The sequence below is a fragment of the Mesitornis unicolor genome, unplaced genomic scaffold (genome assembly GCF_000695765.1).
Source record: "Mesitornis unicolor isolate BGI_N332 unplaced genomic scaffold, ASM69576v1 scaffold6755, whole genome shotgun sequence".
NCBI lineage: Eukaryota > Metazoa > Chordata > Aves > Mesitornithiformes > Mesitornithidae > Mesitornis > Mesitornis unicolor.
The window spans coordinates 1-14,743 of NW_010187419.1; the positions used below are offsets into that span (position 1 = coordinate 1).

The 14,743-nt window shown below is 39.8% G+C and overlaps 1 protein-coding gene across 1 annotated transcript in view; it reads left to right on the forward strand.

The window, feature by feature from the left end:
• Window positions 1-4,463: 4,463 nt before the first annotated feature.
• Window positions 4,464-14,743, forward strand: part of LOC104541384 (pyroglutamyl-peptidase 1-like protein) — an 18,220-nt gene continuing 7,940 nt past the window's right edge. The window contains exons 1-5 of the mRNA XM_010185436.1: window positions 4,464-4,497; window positions 6,086-6,138; window positions 12,774-12,890; window positions 13,391-13,620; window positions 14,589-14,737. Coding sequence (XP_010183738.1) covers window positions 4,464-4,497; window positions 6,086-6,138; window positions 12,774-12,890; window positions 13,391-13,620; window positions 14,589-14,737 — 583 coding nt within the window. The remainder of the gene's footprint in view (window positions 4,498-6,085; window positions 6,139-12,773; window positions 12,891-13,390; window positions 13,621-14,588; window positions 14,738-14,743) is intronic.

Sequence of the window (14,743 nt, forward strand, 5' to 3'; positions counted from 1 at the left end):
AGAGGCGAGGGCAGACTGGCTGCAAGCTGACGGCAAGGTCAAGGGGGCAGCCTCGTCCTCCGCCATCAAGGCCCATCCTTCAGCAAGCGCCAGCCCAAGGCTGCTTAACTTAAACTCCGAACAAAAGTTACAGATTCTACATTTAAATGGCACAAATGAAAAACCATAGAGCTAATGCCAATTTCTTTAAACTCGGCTGCCAGAGGAGGCGGCTTACAAGGGAAAATGAACACAAAAATGACATTTTTATAGCATTCTTCTGCCATGTACAGCAGTGATAGTTGTCAATGTGGAAGAGGCATTTGGAGAACCTAGGCATGCAGCCTGCTGCTCATTATTACAAACTGTAAAATTGAGGTGCAGAGATTAAAACGAACACAGAGTTGTCAAAAATAGAAAGTAGAATCCAGGTGTTGACTCCTGGGAGCCTTCCTGCAGCAGGTGTACGATTGCTTAATTATTTCTAAAACAGCAGACGCAATTATCAAAGTAACAGACATGAAAAGTACATGGAGATAACAGCATGTTTGCATAGAAACAAACTTACCTTTGCACTGATGTCACCTTGTAACACTGCTGTGACCTGAAGGCAAGGTTTCAAGATAGCATCTTGAGTGCTTCACGTTACTGTCCTGTACTCCATTGCACGTATCAGCACAGTGACCGAAAACTCCGTAACTGTTCTCCTCCTTTCAAATGGTTTAAAGCACATACTGAAGTTGATTTGTGTTATCTTCGCCCAACAGAACAAAGCCATCTCAGCCCATACACTGATGGTCGCAAAAAAGCAGCTGTCACACAACGATGCTTTCCAACACACCAGTGGATTTCAACACTATCTTGTGATCACTGGAAGCTTTGTACCTTCCACCACAGCACCCATCAGACTCAGTCCAGAGGTTTGGCTGTGCCAAGGTCCAAGGCCTAGTTTGGTGCAGCATTGCTGTGTGGCCTTGCCTGAGTTTTACTGAGAAAATTGTTAAGCTATGAGCAAGTACATGGCCTAAAGCCACAAAACACAAGAGCGTAAAGTCATAGAAGCGTTGGGATGACCGTAGTTAGCTGGTGAAAAGAGAAAAGATATAGAAGGAAAGAAAAGCAGAAAATGCAAAGATAACTCAGTTAAGCTGAGGATCAGCCCATAACGAGAAATGGCATAGACCAAAACTTTCCCCAGTGTATTGGAAACTTCCTGGACAGCTAAGACTCATCAGTTTTCTTATCAGGAGTGGTAAGTGTATTACTGTTTAGCCCAGTAATCTGTTAGTCATGGCTATCTATTTTGCATATCAGCTGTTAAATAATTACTTGTATCCTGCTTGCAGTGTCTCTTTGTGCATGGCAAATAACACCTGAACACAAGTAACCCATTGATCACGAGTTGCATTCTCCTGCTAAAGTACTTTCTCCCTGCGTTAAACTATTATAAACAACTAAAAGTAAAAAATCTGTCCATACATAGCCATTAGTTTTTGCTAATATTGCAAGAAGACCAGAACTGAAATTGTATCAGCCACCCAAGAGCTTGGCTACATTTAAATTGGATACAATTTCATTTTTTTTCTGTGATTGCTAAGCACTGGGTGTACAATGGTATCAATTTCAGAAAAACTAATATAAATAAGACAACAAAATAAAATATGTAACACTTTCTATCCAAAAAAGGTAAGTGAAATTGCCGTTCCTTTTTTCCATTTACCATTTCTATGGCATTTGTTATAGAAGAGGCATTGGTCCACAGATAACTGAGCTTTACGCTGAAATGTTTGTCTCCTCTCTCTTTGTGACATTGCATTCCATCTACCTAAAGACCAGCTTTGGTCTTTCCTGAGGGTCATTTATTTTTATTAGAATGGAAAATAAATACAGAGTGTAAATACAAAGTCCCGTTGTAGTTTAATGTTAAATAACATAACAGCTTGATTTCTCCTTCCTCGTAAATGTTGAGCAGATGACATAAAAATTGGAATATATTAAATATATTAAACACTTCCATTTAGCAGTTTAAAACATTGGTCAGTGCCTGCCAACAAGAAGAAATAAAAAGTCTGTAAGTAATAATAATAGAGATAAAAATTAAAGAGCTGTTTCTAAATGAAGGGCCATATTCCATTCTTGTTACCATCAGTACTAAAAATCTATTCAAGCAGTATTCTGGCAGTTTTGCAATGTGGTCAGAATGAATTTGCAGAAAATATATTTCTCTCTTATTCAGCAGTTCAAATAATTAAATGTATCAGACAACTGTACAGAAAAATATTCAAGGTGATAACCAAGGCCTTCATAGTTGAGTTGCTTCCATTTCTTCTTTACCTCAAGATGAGTGCCATGTCAATCACATCTGTGTACAGTAAGAAGAAAAACAACCAGTGTTTAGCTGAGTCAGCTGTGTCTGTGACTTGCCTGCAAATATCCAGGACTTGGGTTCTTAATGATGGATGGGGAGATTAATTTGCACAGACCTCAAATACCCAGTGACTTGGGTATCTATTGTTATGGGCACATACACACTTAAATGCTAATATTAAAGCTGCAATCATACTTTCACAAAAATGTCAAGAATAGTTTCCACTTCAGCTGAAGAAACAAGAGGGGAAAGGAAAGGTTTAATTTCACAATAAAATTCTCAATAGAACGTAGGCCTAACCAGCAGATTTTATTATTCTCTTTTGAAGCTACCATATCCTTTACTTTCTGCCTGTTACAGAAGTGTAATGCAGTTGGAGGAATAATGCTTATATTACAGGTATAGTACCATGCACATAAAGCCTGGGAACAAAACCAATCAGATCAGTGCACAATTAATTTCAATGCATTAGATTAGTGGTCAGTTCAAACATTCCTCCCACATTTGCACAGGCATACAAGACTGGAAAGGTCTCAGGATCTTTACCTCCCCAAATCAGCAAATCTCACCTTATGGAAAGGGACCAACTCAGCTATTGAAGGCAATACTGAATGGATGAGTCATTAAAAAGTCTCTTGGTTTTTGTTTGTTTTTGGTTTTTGGTTTGTTTGTTTGTTTGTTTTAAATTAGATCAGCTTCTTCATAAAGGATGAGTGAAATAATCTTCCTTGGTCTGTATTTTTTCTACTCTCTTTTGCCAGTTGTGAACACTTCGAAAACTAGTCCTGCAGTCCAAGGAGAATGAAAGGCTGTAGAATTTTAGATGTAATTCACTGATGTCAGTGGCAGATTTTGCCATATTCAAAGCTGCAGAGAGTTCTGTATTTACTGTATTAGCTGCTTTGTCAGCCTCAGCAGCTAGCAAAAGATAGTTTTGCAAGTTGTATTAGTCAGGGGAAGAGATGGATGGTGGAATCAGGGTCTTTTTATTTAAAAGAATCCAGATTTCTTTCTGTCTTAGCACACGAGGATTTAAATGACAGACACAGCTCATGGCTCCAAACCTCATTCAGCCACCACCCAACCCAAGAGATTTCTTCAGAGATTGTTTTTTCTGAAGGTCTCCCAATTACCAGCTCTCTTGAGATTATATAGTGGCTTTCTATTCTTAGCATATTTCTCCCTCTCTCTTTCTCTCACACATACACTTCCTACTCAAAACAAGACCCAGCAAAACCCTCTGCCCACATAGTTATAATTCCCAAGAGAACTTTCATATGCTTTTGTTTTGGGCAGTGACAATGTGCATATGTTTTGATTTCAGGCTCCCCTATTGATTCTCATGCTTCAGTTTCATGGAGACAAACCAGCTATTACACTCACCAGTTTCGGCAAGACATAACCCAGCTTGTAGAGTTTCTTTGACCTTGCAAGTTGGAGTGAGATTTTGTTTTAACATGTTGCCTATCCAAGGGTAGTACTGACTAAATGTTTTGATTTAGCAAATACACACATTTTCCAGTTGGTGTCTGGTTTTAAAATTGTAAGGTGCTTGGAACATAAGATAAAAATTAATAAATTAGATAACTGCTCTGAAGAAGCAAAGTTACCCCTGAGTTTTTTAAGTCAGTAAGAAAGTCTAAGAACAGTGAAAATGAACAGATATGTTTTTGTAGTTAAGTCATTCCTCACAATTAAAGTGAATTACAACTGTGCTAAAAATAGAATACCCACAGAGATAATAAAATTGATTCAAGTAATTTTCTGTTTGCTTGTACATAAACAGGTTTCTGATTAAAACTATTGCTGGATATTTTGCAAGATTTTTCTTTAAGCCTTTCCTGATCTTCCTAAATACTACTGCATGCCTGAAGAAGGAAAAGAAGTTTGGAGCAGTTCCAGTCAGCTGCTCAGCCTGACTTCTGTCTTTAATACAGAGACGTAGCAATTTTTGCTTTGAATGTTACGTGAATCACAAATCATCCCTGGCATGTGAATCCAGACACATCACAGAAGAAAAAAGGTGCCCCGAATTAAGGAGTTTGACACAGAAGGTTGAATTCTAACGCTGTTTGGAACTGAAAGACAAGACTTCACCTTCTGGAGCATAGATTTCATGGATTCAAATTCCAGCACTGTGGTTGTAACTGGTAAGATTTTTATTCTATTCTTCTTTTAGCTAGAGATGGTATGCACACATGCTTGGTCTTTGTCATAAACACTTCCCTGGAGGTAAAAACAGTAGCAAATGGTCATACTAACAATTCCAAATGGAAAATAACTTGCTGCTGTGCCTTCCTAAGAAAAATCAGATGCATGTCAGAGGAAACCGAGTGCAGTCTGCCCTTTTTACTGCCATCCAGTTTGGTTTGTTGTTCATTCTCCCCAAGTTTTAATCTTTGTTGACATTCTCTCTGATCCAAACCACATAGCTCAAGGCAGTGCAGGCAAATATTAGACAAAGCTTACTCAAAAGGAGCTCTGAAGCAAGAAAACCAGGTTGCATCACAATGTCACATAGTCAGTGTCCAGAATTAGAGCAACACATGGCGAGCTTCAGGGTCTCAGTTTCATGGCAAGGTAAGGGAGATTTAAACAGGAGATGCTGCCTCATCGCTGCTAAACTAGACCATTAAATTTAAATATACCAAAGGAGCATGCCTGAACATGCAGCACAAGGGACCAAATTTGGAGGGCTCTCTTGCTGGCTATACTGCTGAATCACAGTGGCAGAACCACCAGCTAGAGGCTTCTGAGCTTTAAAAGGTTAAAGCTCTTGAGGAATGCTGCTGCTCACTATCCCTCTTGTTGCCACTGGCTCATCTAAAGGCAATCATTACACATATCTTGACATGTGAGTTGCTGGATAATTTTCCACTGCAGGTTATCTGAGGACATAGGAATGAGATTGAAGCTACATCAAAGAGATGTGCATCTTGCTGTTTTCAATTAAACACTTTTTTTCCTTTTTTTTCTTCTTTTTTTTTAATACCTGCAAGATGGGCAGAACTAGTTTGGCTTGCTTTGGACATAACTGCAGTTGAGCTGAATGGGAGTGCAGGAGAGAGCAAGAGGTATTTGCCAACCTCTTAAAAGGCTGACAATCTGGTTCTATCCTGTGATATTTATGGCACATACCCTTGATGGGCACACTTCTTAGCACCCTGTTAGTTTTTTTCCTCCCTTTAGCCATCTAGGTGCATAAACCTACTTGTTCAAATAGTTTTAGACTATGGTGTCCTGTTAAAGACACAGGTGCATCTTTAAGCTATTACAGAGATTATCACAGCATGCCTCTGTCACATTTTCACCTGCTCGTAATACAAACTTGCTGGCCCCGTGCCCAGTTTATTATGTCGTGCTTAATGATACTCAGCCAGTTAGCTCTCCAAGTTGTTACAGGTATTACAGTACTGTAAAACTCTCTTACATTTAGTCACTTCTTTTCATGGAACTATTTTATCCTAAGCAGTAGTTTCTTATGGCCACCACCGAGATGCATGTATGTCATTGTGAGCTATTTAAGAACTTTACTGACATTTTACAGTTCTGCACACACAGGTACACAGACTTGCACAGTAACTACAGCTTCAAAATGGAGTATGTGTCACCTTAATTTTGCTCTGAAAGCAAAGTGGGACTAGTAAGGTTTTCTGTTCCCTGTTAATGTGAAATGTTGGCACCTAATCTACAATTACGGAGAAAGCACAGGTTAAAAGCACCTTTCTTTCTTTTCAGGTTTTGGTCCCTTTAGACAATACCTGGTTAATTCTAGCTGGGAAGCAGTGAAGGTAAGCATAAAAAAAATGGGAGGGAGGTGTTTTATTTTGTGGAGACCCCAACACAAACTTTTCAGGCTTTTCATTCCCTTCAAGGAAGTTACTTCTCGTGACTCACTAAACAGAATTGTGCCTCATGGAACATATTCCCAACAGATAAGAAAAAAGGAAAATTAAGAAGTGAAACATTATTTACAAGATATTTTTGTGCTGTTTGAGCACTTTCCAAAATTTTATTGATTTTAAAGAGGATATTTTTTTAGCCAGGGTGCCTTCTCTGTAACTAATGCATATGCCAGATGTTATCTGTCTTCAGTAAACAGATCATCTCATACCACAACTCATTTTACCATGTCTGTGTGAGGTGATTTTCCTTCCCACTCACGTGTGGCCTATTGAGTTCTTACTGCCTGCTTGAGGAACACGCAACCAAAAGCAGGCCCATTCCAAGTATGTTTTCACATTTCAGCTTTGGTTTCCACTTTCAAATTACAGTGAAGTCTACGGCTGAAGTTGAAAACAAGGTAACTCAGATTTTTTCCACTGCCATACACCTTCACTAGCAGCAACAGGTCTACGAGTCTTGAAAATTCCTGCTTATTTCCTAAGTATGTTTATTAGAAGAAATTTAGCTGGGTGATACAAAGACATGGTTTTGATACCTGGCTTTCAGCATAAACTTTCCTGTTACGATTGTTGATTTTCAAATTATTGTTTATGTTTCACAACAAAAATTTCCACAGATAAGATTATTTTTCAGGAACAGGATTGCTAATTTTTAAAATATTATCTATGGTTTTAATAATAACTTACTTTCTGTCTTTAAATATGTCTTACAAAGTAAATACCCAACCATTGTACGTAAGAGTATGTCTGCTACAATATAATAATGTACTAGTTTGGTATTTTAGTACTCTAGCTCAATCTGAAGTGTGAAAGGAAGTGTGTGTACAAGTCAAATGCAAGATTCATTCATTCTTTCTCACACAGACAACAGTCCTTCCTTGAGTTCACTTACTCTAATAAAGTATTTATGAACAGAGTTATTTTGAGAGGGTCTTTTGCACAAGTTCTTAGCAATTTCAAGGTAGAAAGAAGGTTAATACAACAAAATCTGAAACCAGTTGGGGAGCAGTCAAGATAGTAAAACTGAATTGAAAGATTGGTCCAATATCTACAAGAAACAGATAATACTGGTAAAAATGGAAAGCAAGACACGTAAAACAAACTGAAGTGACTATGTTCTATTATGGAGACTGAAATAAGTCCATAAATATTCAAGTTCTTCTGGACATGAAATGAAAAAAGGTAGTAAGAAAAAAGGAAATATTTGACTCTACAGGACTATAATCATATTATAGGTTTTGGTGACAGTTACTGAAGATCTGTCTTGAAAATGAAGTGCACCCAAGCCAAAACAATTGAAAAAGAGGTGCAAGTGCAATTTTCCGAAGACCAAAGCTCCATCAACTTGTATTTTCTATTCTAGCTTTGTTGGATGAAGAATGCTGAGTGCAACTTGTTGTTTGGGTAGAATAAATCTATTACCACTCAACGCTGTGAGGGATGTTATATCCCTGTAGGCTAACAAGAAACAGAAATACTTCTGTGTTACCTTTCCACAACCCACTCATCATAGGAGGCCCATCAATTATCTTAACTTCAACTTGACTTGTACCCTAAACCACAAATATTTGTCACTTGACAATGGTCTTGCTTATTATTTCCTGACTCCTATTGGTTCTAATTTTGGGTACAAGATCATCCTCTTCTGGCTGAAAATAAACCATGTTCTTTATCTGCAAACAAAACGGCCTAAAGGGAAGACACACCAGTGAGATGAGTTTTCTGTCACAATGCAGAACTGGCTATGCCAGGAAGTTAGATAACAAGGGCTACAGCATCCCCTCATGAAACAGATGTCAGTCCTTGTGTATGGAGGAGAACAAATCCATTTCCCTCTGTTGTCACACTCTCTCCGTGGAATTAATTTGCATTCATCCTGAGGATGCTGCTTTCGTTTCCTTTTCCCTGGCAAAGGTGGGTAATCCAGACAATTTGGGGGAATTTGCTGCAAATCTGGAAGTACTTTGAATTTTGATAGGCTTCTCCATGCTAAATAGCAATCTCATGGTATTGTTCCATTGGCCTTCTTCACAAGAGGAGCCCTATGGTTTTCAGGAAGCTTATGCACATATATTAAAGATAACAAAATTTAACATTTACATCTGGAAGTAATCCTGTCTTGGCTTGGGCTTCCTGCATGGATCACTGAAGTGACATAAAGCCCTCCTGCCGAGTCTCTTTTCTGAGAGCCAACCAAGAGGACACTCAAACTCATCCTCAAGAAAGTACTAAGCAGGCAGACAAGAGCTACTAAACATTCCTCAGGCTTAATGCCTTTGTAGCATTATCCAGCACTATCCTAATTACTACCTCAAAATGAGCTGGGTTCTTATCAAAAGCCTGGCTATCGTGACACCCTCAGTGATGTTGTAACGCTGATAGACAATCTTAAGAGTTCATGTCCCAAAAGGGTCCTCATACCAAAATAATCTAAAATTCAGCAAAAAAACCCATGTAACAGGAGTTCCTGGGTCCTAATTCTTAAAGCATAGCTTTGCCCTCCATGCTTTTTGAAATGAAGCCTTTGCCAAAGAGCAAGGGCATCCCTTCTGTGAGCAATACTTGCTCTTATGCAGAATGGCTTCCTTAAGATCCCTGTTACCAGCTTCTCCGCAAGATACTGTTGCACTCTGACTTGCTGATGGGATCAGCTCTTTTCCTGAGCCTCTTTTCTTGCTGTAGGGAGGATCAGAGATTGATCCAGTGGGCACACAGCCCATTGCGATGGTTGCATCCCTTCTATGCCCTCATCGGACACTCAGAAAAACAGCTGTGTGATATTGTTTATCTTACAAATTCACTATTTACTACTGCCTTTTTGGTGACTATGCCAATTTTCATCTTCTGAAATCTCCAGGAATAAGATGATAAATGTTAATAAAACTCTCCAAATCTCTGTTTCTGCTGGTTTAGAAAGAGTATTTGTTCCAAATTCTTGGATTTCTTGGATTACTGTGTGCATTATCCCACACTGGCAGTTTTAGAATATGAAAACATAATTTTCCAAGAATGTGAGGAGTAACCCACTGGTTTTGCATGAACCCAAGCTCTCATCACAGCACAGGACGACTCGTGCACACGGCATTCATCAGGATTGCATCCACAGAGTTACCTTCCTCAGCAAGTACCCCTTGAGTGTTCAGGGTACAGGAGAGACAAATCGATCTGAAAATAAAGGTGAACTTGGCAACTCGGGGTCATCAAGAAAAGCTTCAGAGCTTTTATAGACACTGTCACATGGCCCAACTTGGTTGTCTAGCACTAAAAAGACAGCTTCTCTTTTAGAAAACTGTCTCACTAAGTTTTTCATGGTTCTCATAGCTTCATTCACCCGAAATACCCTCCTAAAACACGCACAAAAACTCCACTGGCAGCACTTTCAACTCTGGAAGTGCAGGACGTGCTCTCTGAAGGAAAACACCAAGTCTTTACTCTGCATTTGCTGACAGATCACCCTGAGTTACCGTGATGTGTCCATTCTTCAGCACCACATGGGACCCTCAGAATCCCAGATCCCCTGAATTATTGATTCCATATTACTGATTGATGGTCCCACCTAAATAACCCTTGATCTGACCCTGTTTTTGTGTCTCCTCCAGAAACAACTGTCTGCAACTTGGCAGCTAAATAACCTATCGGGGCAGTCTACCATCAAGGTCAAAGTCCCCAGTTAAGAGGGCACAAATGTAAGTTGAGTGACAACATTCATAGTAATTAAACTGTTAAGTGCAAAGAACAGGTCACATTTCCAACTGCTGCTGGGAACTATGTTTGCTATCGGGAGCTGAGGATCAGATCTCTGAGCAGAGTTTTTCATCCTGCCACTGACCATGTGGTCTTTGGAAATTTGTCACTTAATCTCTCTGCGTCTCTCCCTCTCTGCTTTAGTTTCATCATCTGTGAAACTAAGACAACATTGCTATTTACTGCCTTCATTTCTGTTCTGGAACTTTCTTACGTCCCTAAAGCTTTAAGAAGGTATTTGCAGGATTGAGAAAAAAAAAACAAAAAACCAAGAAACAAAAAACACCACCACCACAAATAAATACAGACAAAACACTCCCCAAAACAACAACAACCCAACAAAAAAACTTTGCAACATACTTGCAGACTGACTGGGTCAACTGATAACTTTTGGTTTTCTTTCTGCACCAACACAAGCCTTTTTTGAATGGGGTTCACAAAATTAACACCTGCAGCCCCTCACATCTTCCTGGCAACCCAGATCAGTGAAAACTCAAAAACTTAGTGTAAGTTTCTGGAGCTTTCTAAAAGTTCAAGACGCTTCTAACAGTCTGTGTGACACATCACCACTGCACTGGGGCTCAACTGTTCTGTGCAAATCCCTTTCTTTGGGCAGGGCTGTGTAACGATGTGGGCCAGCACTCCAGTGGCCTGGGACTGTGACCACATCTCAACAACAACTCAAGGTCATCAGCTGATAATGCTGGACTTAATTTCCCTTTTAGAAAGACTTACCAACAAAGAATCTTCACGCTTTCTTTTGAACCCTTTTCCTATAAAACAATCCTCCAGAACTTTAGTTCTCCTTTAAAGTTTCCTTTGCTGTTCCAGCTACAGAAGACAAGCACTTGTTTACTGAATTAACTCACCAGTGTGAGCTCTAGTTTCCAGGTGCAGTCATCCTCCTCTAACCATCTTCAGTCTCTTACCTTCAATGCAAAAATGGTTTTGGTTAAGGCTGAAACAAGGAACAACCTTTTCGTTTTTTTGTTCCATGTTGGCACAGCATCTGGTCTAATGGGGAACAAACTGATGGTTAGGATTCTTAGACAACAAAGTAATACACATTACTGACAACATGCTGGAATTGCTTAGGACACGGCGAGCTGTCTTCCTTTGACACAAACTCTCAGCCCTTTGCTGCTGGCCAGCTTCCGGTTTTGTCCTGCACAAAAGTATTTCTGCGTGTTTCTCCCATGACATGTGGTGACCATAGGATGCCAATCCAGGGAGCACGAGAGGAGAACAGCCTCACAGCTTACTCTGGGTCTCCACATTCTGTACCGAAGTTACGGGCAGTCAAGTCCTCTAAGCCTTACAGTTAAAAAGGAAGAATCTCATTAAAGGTTAAAATTAAAGATGCTTTAGAAAAGAAAATGCTAATTGTGAATCAGCTGGGGTTTTCGTTTCTGGAAGCCAAGACACAGTACAGCATTCTCAAGCAAGATGATGCAATGGTCTCTCAAAGACCGTCAGCGCCCAGAGGAAAAAAGGCTGGCACTGTTCTCTAAATGTGTTTACTTCCCTGCAGGCACTGTTTCCTTGCTTGTGTCAAATAGTTTATTGAGCACAGCTAATCAATGTTTCCGCTGACAAGAAAACTGGAACAGTTTATATAGGAAGCCAGTGATGAAGGGCAAATTTCCCAGTTAGCACGGCTTAGCACGGATGTGGGCCTCATCCGCACGAGTATCCTTAGTAAGAAATGAAAGCTTGAGAAGACAACATTTAATAAAGAGTTACAGGTTTCATGGGCTCATCACATACCTCTGCTGCTGACTTTTTCCCTATGCCCCCCTTAGAAACTTCATCAGTACCCTCCTTTGGTAGTGGTCTACTCAAATGCAACACGGATTTTCAGCCACCGTTTTACTTTTCCGGGACAAAGCTTCTACCACAGATGCATTCCTTCTGCACTCTGCCATTAGCAGCCGCCTACCTTCTACTTGGCAGCTTACACCTTGTCCATTAGCCCTAGTCCACTGACAATACAATTTCAAGTCATTCCCACATGACATTTATTCTCCAGACCAACTTCCAACCATCTGGCCAATCTGCTGCTTTGAAGGGCACCAAGGGCACCTTCACCTTAATCCTAGGCATAATTCTTGTTCCCCTGGGAAAAGGTCCTGTGTGGAACTTCAACTCTACATAAATGACAGAGAAATAAGTGATAATTTCCTTTTATGAGGGAAACATATTCTAAAGCAAAACCAGAAATTAAACCTGTTCTAAATGTGACCTTCCTGATGTTGAGTCACCTCCAGCAGAGCTTACCTGAACCAGTCCAAGCCAGCAGGTCGTGTTTCACTTAAATGGACAGCTACCACGCATTCTGCTCCATTTGTCTCTTGACAGTGCAGCTTTATCTACTGGATCTTTCAGAGGAGCAGCTCTCACCTGTACTAACGCCTATTTAGACGCTTTCAAGCATGGACCTTTTCTGAGAGATCCTGTATTTTGTGGTTGCATATGGAGCAGTTCCTAAGCAATAACCACTCCCACACATTGGACACTGAGCGTCCCTTTGGAGAACACCACAATGGCTTCACATGAGGAACCTGGTCAGCATATTTTAGTCTCTTCCAGTGAAAAAAGGGGAAGCTACCACAAAACAACTGAATTTCACTGCAGACTAATGTTTAGGAACGGCAGGCTCAGACAGCGTTACATTGGCTTTTCAGATGTTTTCTCAGTTGGATCAGCCCGATTTCTTTATCACAGCATGGGAAATCCAATGCTCTTACACATCCACGGTGACTTTTTCATAAACACAGGAGCTGTCCAAGAGAGGCCTTGGTGAAAACATAGATCTCCATATCATGCAGCTGCCAGTGGTTTACCAAAAAGCAAAGGAGCAAGTCTTCAAGATATGGACAACTCTTCAGCCACTGGTGAGTAATTAGAAAGTTACGCAATTTCCCCCCTTCATTTATGAATATTATTATTCCGAGTGGATCTTTAAAAATATCTCCAAGAGTATTGCACAATATAGGCATCAGACAAGTCTGGAAAGCGACTATTAAACTGTAATAAAGGTTTCACACTGAAATCTGGAGCACACAATGATTAGCATGCTGTCTTCACCCCGTGCCATTTAAACAGCGTAACTGCACACTGAACAATGAAAAACAAATTCACCATAAATTGCAAAAAAGGGTCTGCAGCTCTGAAGTCCTGAGCTGACGAGACACAACAAAAACAAACTAAAGCACGATTTTGTTCTCATTTATAATCTCTTATCAAAGTTTTCTTTAGGCATAAGCTACAGCAAGACTCCCTACCTCGAAGCTCATATTTCACGTAATGCTTGGCACTATTGCCTTTCATGTTTTTTAAAAAATAGGTCTCATTTTTAATTTCCTGTTATTTACTCTGGTGGGAAAAAAAACAGCTTAGTGTTCACGTTGGGCTGGCTTCATCTGCCAAAGCACTCATCATCCTTGAGCAGTGTGGGAAGAACAAAGGCTACCAAGAGATGGATGCTTGTGGTTTTCACCCAGAAGGTGGCTGTTGCATGCTAGATGGTCCGGAAAAGATTGAATCTACAATTAATATGAAGACTCTCTGGAAAAACATTTCGGTGGAAGGGATTCATATAACCTTTTCCAGAGATGCGGGAAGGTAAACATTGCGTATCGGGGTCTCACAGTAAGAGCAGAAGTAACTCAATCAGCTCATTTAACATTGAAGAATCTTTGCAATGACTTTTCCTCCAACCAAAATCCCTTTGAAGTGAAGTCTTCCGAGGGGCACAAGTATGAAATTGGGAGAAATTTAAATTTTATGTTAAGCAGCCTTCATGAAAAACTACAGCCAGTAGGTATTTTTCCATGGATTTGTAAATTCCAAAAGAAACAAGTTTCAACATAGCACACCCTGTGATTAACAACCCCAGCAAACCTGAGCTATTAAGAGAGTCTGAAAGCAATCCTGACTTGTAGCAGATTTTAATCTCTTTTTTCCCAGCTGGGAGGGATACAAAATGTAAATACATATGCTGAAGAACAGAGCAATTACAGGTACCTTTAGAATGATGTCTGTGATCTCATTATGTGTTTGGTACTGAAGCGATTTTCTATTATGCTGGTCTTCACTTAAAAGGAAGAAATCAGAAAACTGTATCTTTTGTATAAAATAAAAATCAGCTAGTTTTGGCCCTTAATTTCAGGATTTACACCTCTAAGTTAAAAGTTAGAGTGGTCAGGAAAAAACCCTCCAGATGGTGAGATTGTATGACCTGCAAAAAACTGTATTAAAGTAATCTACTAGAATGGCACGGTTGTAGTTTCCAGTGGGCTGTGTTACCTTTCACATCTCACATCGCTTACAGAAGCCTAGAAAAGAACACGTCTTGTTTTCATTTAACGTTCCTTCTGGGTGGGTGCCTGAGAAACCAAACCATCAGATAAGGAACATTTGTTTCTCAAACTTGGTTTATTTCACCATTTCCTTTATTCACTAAGCAAATATGTTTTAAATAATTTCATAAACCATTTCTGGCTTGGCTACTTAAAGAGTATTTAAATATAATCAAAGCTTACTGTTCCTTAATCCAGGTTTCTGGTTTTGTTTTGTTCTGAATATTGCAGGTACATTTGTGATTACACCTACTACGCTTCTCTGTATTATGGCAAAGGAAGAGCAGCTTTCATCCATGTGCCTCCATTATCCACCTCAGTAACGGCAGAATTTCTAGGAAAAGCATTACAGACAATTATCTTAGAAATGTTAAAACAGTGTAGGG